Source organism: Primulina eburnea, chromosome 3 (assembly GCF_022965805.1).
Source record: "Primulina eburnea isolate SZY01 chromosome 3, ASM2296580v1, whole genome shotgun sequence".
NCBI classification, from domain to species: Eukaryota; Viridiplantae; Streptophyta; class Magnoliopsida; order Lamiales; family Gesneriaceae; genus Primulina; species Primulina eburnea.
Window position 1 is genome coordinate 17,409,624 of NC_133103.1, and position 9,255 is coordinate 17,418,878.

At 34.8% G+C, this 9,255-nt stretch overlaps 1 protein-coding gene across 1 annotated transcript; it reads left to right on the plus strand.

Annotated features, from left to right (window-relative positions):
• The first annotated feature begins 6,720 nt into the window (after positions 1 to 6,720).
• Positions 6,721 to 8,391, plus strand: LOC140827104 (large ribosomal subunit protein eL21z/eL21y-like). The gene is made up of 2 exons (XM_073189711.1): positions 6,721 to 7,018; positions 7,910 to 8,391. Exons 1-2 carry the CDS (start codon positions 6,782 to 6,784, stop codon positions 8,165 to 8,167), a joined length of 495 nt encoding a protein of 164 aa, XP_073045812.1. The 5' UTR covers positions 6,721 to 6,781; the 3' UTR covers positions 8,168 to 8,391.
• Positions 8,392 to 9,255: the final 864 nt, after the last annotated feature.

The following is a 9,255-nucleotide window of genomic DNA, read 5'->3' on the forward strand; positions in this document are numbered from 1 at the left end:
TAACAATTATATAAACAATCTGTTCTTCATTCTGACTTCAAATATAAGATGTCTATTGTATTAGAAACACCATATATGATTCGTATTCCATTCTGACAACATCATAATTTCAAATCGTATCTAAAGCCTAATAAAACTTACGTCCTGTTGAATCTGTCGTCGCTAGGAACACGGTACTGTACTCGGATTCACAATCAGACGGACGGATCACTCATAAATCTCAGAGCTCACGTGAAGTTTTCCTTGGTGCTTCTCCTTCTCGATTCTGAGGGAGAATTGCTTGTATAAACTCGTGTATATGCATATATATATATATATATATATATATATATATATATATATATATATATATATTAGTTTTGATATCCTGCACACCTACCGTACACACCTTTGTGAGCACCTATGAGGTGTCACTCACCCATTGGATGCGCAATTTTTCTATATTTTTCATCACATCCAATAGATGAGTGACACCTCATCGGTGCTCACATAGGTGTGCAGGGTAGGTGTGCAGGATATCGAAACTGATATATATATATATATATATATATATATATATATATATATATATATATATATATATATATATATATATACTTACTGCATGCGTATCACGAAACGTGGCTCGCTTCTTTGTAGTGCACGTCTCATGCATATGCGCGACCACCATCGGCGCATATGCGCGAGACACAATGTCTTAGCGCGTGCATCTCGGCAGCTCTCGCGCATATGCACGCACCCACTCCGCGCATGTGCGCCACACTCTCTGCTTACCCCGCGCATGTGCGCCCGTCCACGTCGCGCATATGCGCCGAGTACTCCTTTGGCTACTGGACTCCTCGCGCATATGCGCGCCCTCACTCCGCGCAGATGCATGAGGTCTTTTGCCAAAGCCACGCATGTGCGCGCACCAACTCGCGCATGTGCGCGCATGGCTTCACCTTCGCACATATTTCGCGTTTGTTCTCGTCTTTCCCGGTCTAATTCCTCCCGTCCATAAGCACATCAGTTAATCAAGAAATCATTCCTGATTAATCTCATATTACAATAAATAAAATCCCGGGCATTACAATATAAAAGGAGTCTATGATACCTCATTATAATAACGTGATGTTATTATATTATTATATTGCTTATATAATTTTATTGTCTTACTATTTATTTATTTTGTGTGTGTGTGTGTGTGTATATATATATATATACATTTGAATAATATCATGTTATTAAATAAAATGAGTTTATGACAACTCATTTTAATAATGTGATGTGATTATTTCATTGTTTATATATTTTTATTGTGTTATATAATAATTATACATATATTTGTATAATGTCAAGGTATTATATAAAAGGAGTCACTGACACCTAATTATAATATTGTGATATGATATACATAATTATTTAAACATGATTAACATTATACATCATATTATTACCATAAATTTTATTTCACATACATTTATTCTTAAGAATTTGTAACGGTATAAACGGCTAGTTTTTACCCTACAAATATGACTTCACAAACACATTCAATCACTCCAAACTTATTCTTTCTCCCTAAAAATTTTCTTCGTCAAAATTTTCGAAGAAGAAAAAGATGGCTCTTTCAAGGTTATTTTGTATAATTATTTTGGTTATTATATTCACCAGTCTTGTATTTATCGGAGAATATCCGCCTCGCATTTTTTCTTTATTTTTAAAAATGCTTGTACTTGTAATTTATATGTTACTTTTTATTGTCATGTTAATAGAACTTAACTAATAAAAAGCATTGTTATTTTTCTAGTAACACCATGTCAAACTCGACAAAGCTCGAATTTGTTGCGCTCGACATGACAGGAAAAATTTTATGACATGGACTCTCGATGTAGAAATGCATCTTGAGTCATTGGGTCTAAACGAGAACATTAAAGAAAATGGTATCTCTTCATCATAAGAAAAAGCAAAAGCTATAATATTTTTACGTCGACATCTTGATGAAGGTTTAAAATGTGAATATCTTATCGAAAAAGATCTTATGGCTCTGTGGAAAGGATTAAAAAAAAGAGCATATAAGGAAGTTATACTTCAGACCGCCTGTGATTAATGAAATATGTTGAGATTCCAAGATTTTAAGAAAGTCAGTGATTACAATTTGGCGATGTATCGAATAATCTCGCAAATAAAATTTCGTGGACATGAAGTTACGGAATCGGAAATACTTGAAAAAACATTTTCCACATTTCACGCATCAAATATAACTCTACAGCAACAATATAGATTGTGTGGATTTGCGAGATATTCTGAACTTATCGTCTGTCTTCTTGTGACGGAAAAGAATAACGAGCTGCTAATGAAAAATCATCAATCCCGACCTACTGGATCAAGAACATTTCCAGAAGTAAATGTTGTAAATAAAAATGAATTTAAACCTGAAAACCAAAATTAAATTCAAAGACAAGGTTTTAGTCGAGGTCGAGGTCGGGGACGTGGGAGTGGTCGTGGTCGCGGTCACGACCGTGGTTTTGAAAACAATCGAGATAGTTATTTCTATAAATCATCTCAAAAGAGCAAGACGAACCACCCACTGAAAAGGCATGAGAACATGAGTAGTAATGAAAATCACTCAAAAAGATTTGAAAGTTCTTGTTTCAGATGCAGCACTCCAGGACATTGGTCTCGTATTTGTCGTGCCCCCGAGCACCTTTGCAAGCTCTATAAAGAATCGATAAAGGAGAAATAAAAAGAGACCAACTTCATTGAACGAAGTGGCCGTTTGAGTGATTCAACTCATTTTGATGCTGCAGATTTTCTGAATGATTTATCTGGAAATTATCAATATGCTGGTGGAATAGAAATGAAAAATATTGATGCTGCAGATTTTTTCTCAACGATTTCTCTGAAAACGAACAATATATTGGTTGAATGTAAATGTAAAATAATTTATTTTTCATGTACTCATTTAATAATGTTTTATTGTACAATTATGATATGTGTTATATTTTTAAATAAATTACATATGTATTGTCAGTAAATTTTTTTCATTGCATATTTTTTAAAAAGTTCAAATATGGAAAATGTTATGAACAAAGCTAAACAAGGAACTAATGTAACGACCATGGGCTATCCCGATCTTGGGCTCCCTCGGGGGCCTTGTCCCATATTGGGTTCCCACTGAGGCCATTTCTCTCACGGGCTTTATCATGCGTCATTACTCGTAGAATTTCTCCAGCCTAAGCACTTGAGCTTTTTACCTTCCCGGATTCGAACCCAAGACTTCCTGGACATATAGGTCATGGCAAAGCAAAATTGATAGTCGTACAACGCACACTATTCTCCGAGATAAAAGATATTTCTTGGAACTAAAACCAACAAAAACAAAGGTGAATACAATATCAGGTCATGTAGACTTGGTAAAAGGTTGTGGTAAAGCACATTTTTTTTTACCTAATTGTACAATTTTTTTGATAAATGATTCTTTGTATTCACCACAATCCAAAAGAAATTTGTTGAGTTTTAATAACATATATTCTCATGGGTATGATACTCAAAAAATAAATGAAGGAAATGAGAAATATATGTGTCTTACAACATATAAATCAGGAAAGAAATATGTAGTTGAAAAACTACCAATGCTCCCTACTGGATTGTATTATACATATATAAGTCCAATTGAATCAAACATGGTGTAGTTGATAATTTTTCAATATATATCAGTTGGCATGATCGATTAGGACATTCTGGTTCAACAATGATGCGAAAAATTATAGAAAATATACATGGTCATCCGCTGAAAGACCAAAAGATCTTTCAAAATAATAAGTTTTAATGCAAATCATGTTCTCTTGGAAAACTTATTATAAGACCATCGTCAGCTAAAATCCAAATTGAATCACCCATGTTTCTTGAACGTATTTAGGGTGATATTTGTGGACCAATTCATCCACCATATGGACTATTTAGATATTTATGGTATTGATCGATGCCTCCAATAGATGGTCACATGTATGTTTATTAACAATCCGCGATGTGGCATTTGCAAGATTACTTGCTCAAATAATAAAATTGTGGAATCAATTTCCCGATCATACAATCAAGAAAGTTATATTTGATAATGCTGGTGAATTTACTTCCCAGACTTTCAATGATTATTGTATTTAAATGGGAATCACTATTGAGCATCCAATGGCTCATGTACATACACAAAATGGATTAGCTAAATCATTGATTAAACGTCTACAACTGATTGCTAGACCAATGATTATGAAAACAAAACTTCTTGTTTCTATATGGGGTCATGCAATTTTACATACTGCTGCAATAATTCGCATCAGACTAAGTGCATATCATAAATACTCCCCATTCCAGCTGGCATTTGGTAAAAGACCAGATATTTCTCATCTGAGAATTTTTGGATGTATGGTATATGTGCCTATTGCACCGCCTCAACGAACAAAAATGAAGCTCAAAGAAAAATCAGAATTTTATGTTGGTTATGACAGCCCATCAATTATTCAATATCTCGAGCCTCAGACATGCGACATGTTTACAGCACGTTTTGTTGATTGTCATTTTAATGAGGAAATCTTTCCAATGTTAGGAGGGAAAAGAAAAATATCGAAAAAGAAATTACATGGTATACATCATCATTGTTATATCTGGATCCAAAAACTAAACAATGTGAAAAAGCTGTACAACAAATTGTGCACTTGCAAAGAATAGCAAATTAGATACCAGATGCATTTGCAGACACACAAGGGGTAACTAAATCATATATACATGATGTAAATGCCTCTACTCGAATCGAAATTTCAAAAAAACAAATTGAAGACACTCGTGATGTCATTAAACACCTGAAGCATGGAAGGTCAATCGGTTCCCAGGATAAAAATCATCGACAAAGAAAAAGTATGGAGAAACACGATGATCACAAAATAGAGAATGATATTCCAGTACAAATACATGATGATGAAAATGTTCCGTTAGAACCACAAACTTTCGAGAATCGTGAAACCTTTATCAATTATATTAATACTGAAAAAATATGAAACCAAAAAGATATAAAAGAAATTGATGAGATATTTTCTTACAATGTGACATATGACATCATAAATGACAATGAAGATCATGAACCAAAATCATTTGGTGAATGTAAAAATCAACAGTTCTATATGCCCTTGCGTTTTTATTAAGAAAACAATGTCCGGATATGTAATTATTGTTGTATATGTTGATGATTTAAACATCCTTGGAATGAATAAGGAAATTCAAGAAGTTGTGTCGTACTTGAAGGAAGAATTTGAAATGAAGGACCTTGGAAAACAAAGTATTGTCTGTGTTTGCAAATTGAACACAGAGAATGTGAAATATTTGTTCACCAGTTGAATTATACAGAAAGGTCCTTAAACGTTTTTATATGGATAAATAAAATCCTTCAAGTACTCCAATGGTTGTTAGATTATTAAACATAGAAAAGATTCATTCCGTCCATGTGAAGATGATGAAGTTATTCTTGGTCAAGAAGTATCATATCTAAGTGCTATTGGCGCCCTTATTTATCTTGCAAATTGTACAAGACATGATATATCTTTTGCTGTAAATTTTTTGTCAAGATTTAGCTCATATCTAACAAAAAGACACTAGAACATAATTAAACATATATTCTGTTATCTACGAGAAACGATATACTTTGACTTTTGTACGCAAAAGATACCAATCAAAGCATAATTGGTTATGCTGATGCTGGGTATTTATCTGATCCATACAAGACGCGTTCTCAAACCGGATATGTATTTACTCGTGGAGGCACTGCAATTTCTTAGCGTTCACAGAACCAAACACTTGTAACAACTTCATCAAATCACGCCGAGATTATTGCACTATATGAAGCAAGCCGTGAATGTGTGTGGCTAAAATCAATGGCCGAACATATCCAAACCTCATGCGGATTATCATTCAACAAGAAGCCCGTGACACTATATGAAGATAATGTTGCATGTGTTGCTCAAATGAAAGAAGGATACATAAAAAGCGACATAACTAATCATATTCCACTAAGTTCTTCGCATTCACACAAGAACTTGAGAAGAATAAATATATTGATATTCATTACATTCAATCAAGTAAAAACTCATCAGATCTCTTCATAAAGGTACTTCTTACGACAATATCCAAAAAGCATATATATAACATTGGGATACACAATCTACGAAATTTGTGAAGAATCGTTTGTGTTAACATGAGGGGGAGTTTACGTGACTGAACTCTTTTTCCCTTAAAATGTTTTTTTATCCCAGTGGGTTTTTCCTAATAAGATTTTTAACGAAGCAGTATAAAACACGTAATGAAGACAATTATTGTATAATGATCATCATTACAAGAAGGAGTGTCGAAAAATATGAGTTGTAATAGTTGAATGTTCAAAATAAGAATGTTGAAAATAAGAGTTGTAAATATTTAAAATTAGTATGTGATGATGTTTTTATATTTGGATTATTTCCAAAAAAATTCTATAAATAGATCTCTCAATGTGTGTAGAAAATCACAATTGATTATAGAGAAAATTTTATAAAGTATGTAAGTTTGATAAATTTTGAGAGTTTAAGATTTTTATTTTTACCGTAAATTTTTACTTTTAACAAATATAATAAAAATACAAAAATAGAAATTAAAAACATGATTGGGCTGGACGTCCACTCAAAGCCCATTAATCTAAAATTCTAAAACCCTAGTGCCCCATAATATTTAGTCACGTCATCACCTCAGCTCCGGCGGTATCCACTTCTTCACACAACACAGGAAAATGCCGGCGGGTCATGGTTTGAGGGCACGCACGAGGGATCTCTTCTCTCGCCCCTTCCGCAAGAAGGGTCCGACCCATCTCTCCACCTATCTGCGTATTTACAAAGTCGGAGACTACGTTGATGTCAAAGTTAACGGGTCGATCCATAAAGGTATGCCTCACAAGTTCTACCATGGGCGAACGGGTCGGGTCTGGAACGTCACCAAGCGTGCGATCGGTGTTGAAGTCAATAAGCAGGTAAGAATATGGCGTCTGCTTTCATGTTATGTGTTTGCGGTATTTCTACTTTTTTTGTTGATGTGGTACTTTAATTTGCTTTCTGGGGCGTTTTCGTGTATATTGGAGGTTTGTGGGTTGCTTGAGCGTGTTGAAAATGATTGTTGTGAGGATTGTTTTAGAAATGCCACGTTTGAATTTGGTGAAGGTAGTTTATTTGCGCAATTGGATGAAATGTTTTATGTCGTTGATGACAAACGCGAGGTTTGTTTCTCAAAACATTCGCAGTGGCCGCCCAAGAGCTCTCGCCTTCGCCATGCTTGAACGGTTCTGCTGTATTAGATCTCCTTGGATATCTAAGACTGTCTTTTTTCATGTTGGCATTTGTGTTGTTTTATATATTTTGCTATAATCGTAATTTTCGAAGTATCAACTTCCTTGAGTTTGGGTATCAAAGTAACTTGTGGAGGGTAGTTTGTGTTGGAGAGTAGTTTGTGTAGATGATAAAGGTTCATGCTTGGAATTCTTATTCCCTTTGGACATTTAACTATGCGTTTTTTTTGTTATCGCATGATTGAGAATTTTCCATTTTTAGGAATTTTTAATGTAATTGTAATTATGTGAAGCTTTTTATATTCAGAGAGTCGATATAACCATGTGATGCAATTGGCCTGAGCATTGGACTATTGAATCTGTAGGCATTTGCTGCCGAAACTGAGAAAGCCGTTTATATGCCTTCTCTTCTATGTGTTTTATGTATCTTTCGAGCTGTAGAAACATAAAATGCAGCAAATAATGAAGCCATGGTTCTATATTTTATTATGCTTTCTCCATTGATATGCTGTTAAGTTTCACCACAAGCTGGCATGAGGAAATAAAAATTCTGAAATGTGGTGTTTATTTTCGTTGCAGGTTGGTAACCGAATCATAAAGAAGAGAATACATGTGCGTGTTGAGCATGTTCAGCCATCACGTTGCCACGAGGAAATCCTTCAAAGGATTAAAAAGAACGACCAATTGAAGGCCGAGGCGAAGGCACAAGGTAAAATCATTAGCACCAAGAGGCAGCCAGAGGGACCCAAACCTGGTTTCATGGTGGAGGGGGCAACTCTTGAAACTGTCACTCCTATTCCATACGATGTGGTCAATGATCTCAAGGGTGGTTACTGAGGGTTGGATGGATTCTGTGGATTTTCTTGTTCTTTTGTCTTTCTTTTTGGAAATTGTTGCATCGGACTAGCCTCTATTTTCCTTCATTGATTGTGTAATGGACAGGTTTGGAATTGATAATTTAGACCAATTTTGGAACAGTGATTTATAAGTAAAACATGCTAGTGTTGTATTGCTGAGTTGGTTTATTCGATCATTTGATAATAATCATTTGGTTTTACCTAGATTGTTTTTATTTGGATGTATTTCCTCTATATCTTTTCTTGAAAATAGGCGTGTATGCTGTGCACCCGATTTCTTTATTTCAAGCCATTGTTTGGCCTCTGATATAAATTTAGTGTTGGCTATGAATGAACTATTCAATAAAATACACAGTTTCTTGATTAGTTGATCCCATATAAATTTGCAATTATCGGGTTTTGAATTGGGGCAAGTATAGCTCAACGTCATTCATGTGATTCAAGCCAGTAAGGATCCTAAACCAAATGAGTTCGTGTCGTTAGCTTCAACTTAGGAGTGGATGTAAAGAAAAGAACTTGTGCTGGAGTGAAGGACCTGCTAAGCATACACTAACTGAGTTTCTACGACATACGTATACGTTACATGATTACATCTTCTCTTGATACGACGAACATGGTGTGTGATTTTATTGAACAAGCTTACTGATATTATTTACCATATTTAAATACTCGCATGCCTTTTTTTAATATTTAAACTAATGTACCATTGAAGACTTCCTTTTTCTACAAGTACAAATTCTGTTACTTTGGCATATATTATATTACTTCCGGCCCTTTCTTCCATAAACAGTGGTGCTTTTCTTTGAGCTAATGCTTTTAAAGAGAATACTTGGGCTTGGAGCCAGAACATCGATGGTGGTGTCTTTCAACTGAACTCGGGATGAAGATTTCATCTGCTGCAATCTTTTTCCTCGTCATTCTTAGCTTGTCTTCAGGTTTAGTCTTCGTTTATTTAGTTACAGTTATGTTACTACATACTCGGATGCTGATGCCTCTTGCTCTCTTTTAATGTGTTTTTGGGTGCAGCCTGGGGATTGACTGAAGCACATTCTGTTTGGATTCCGGAGC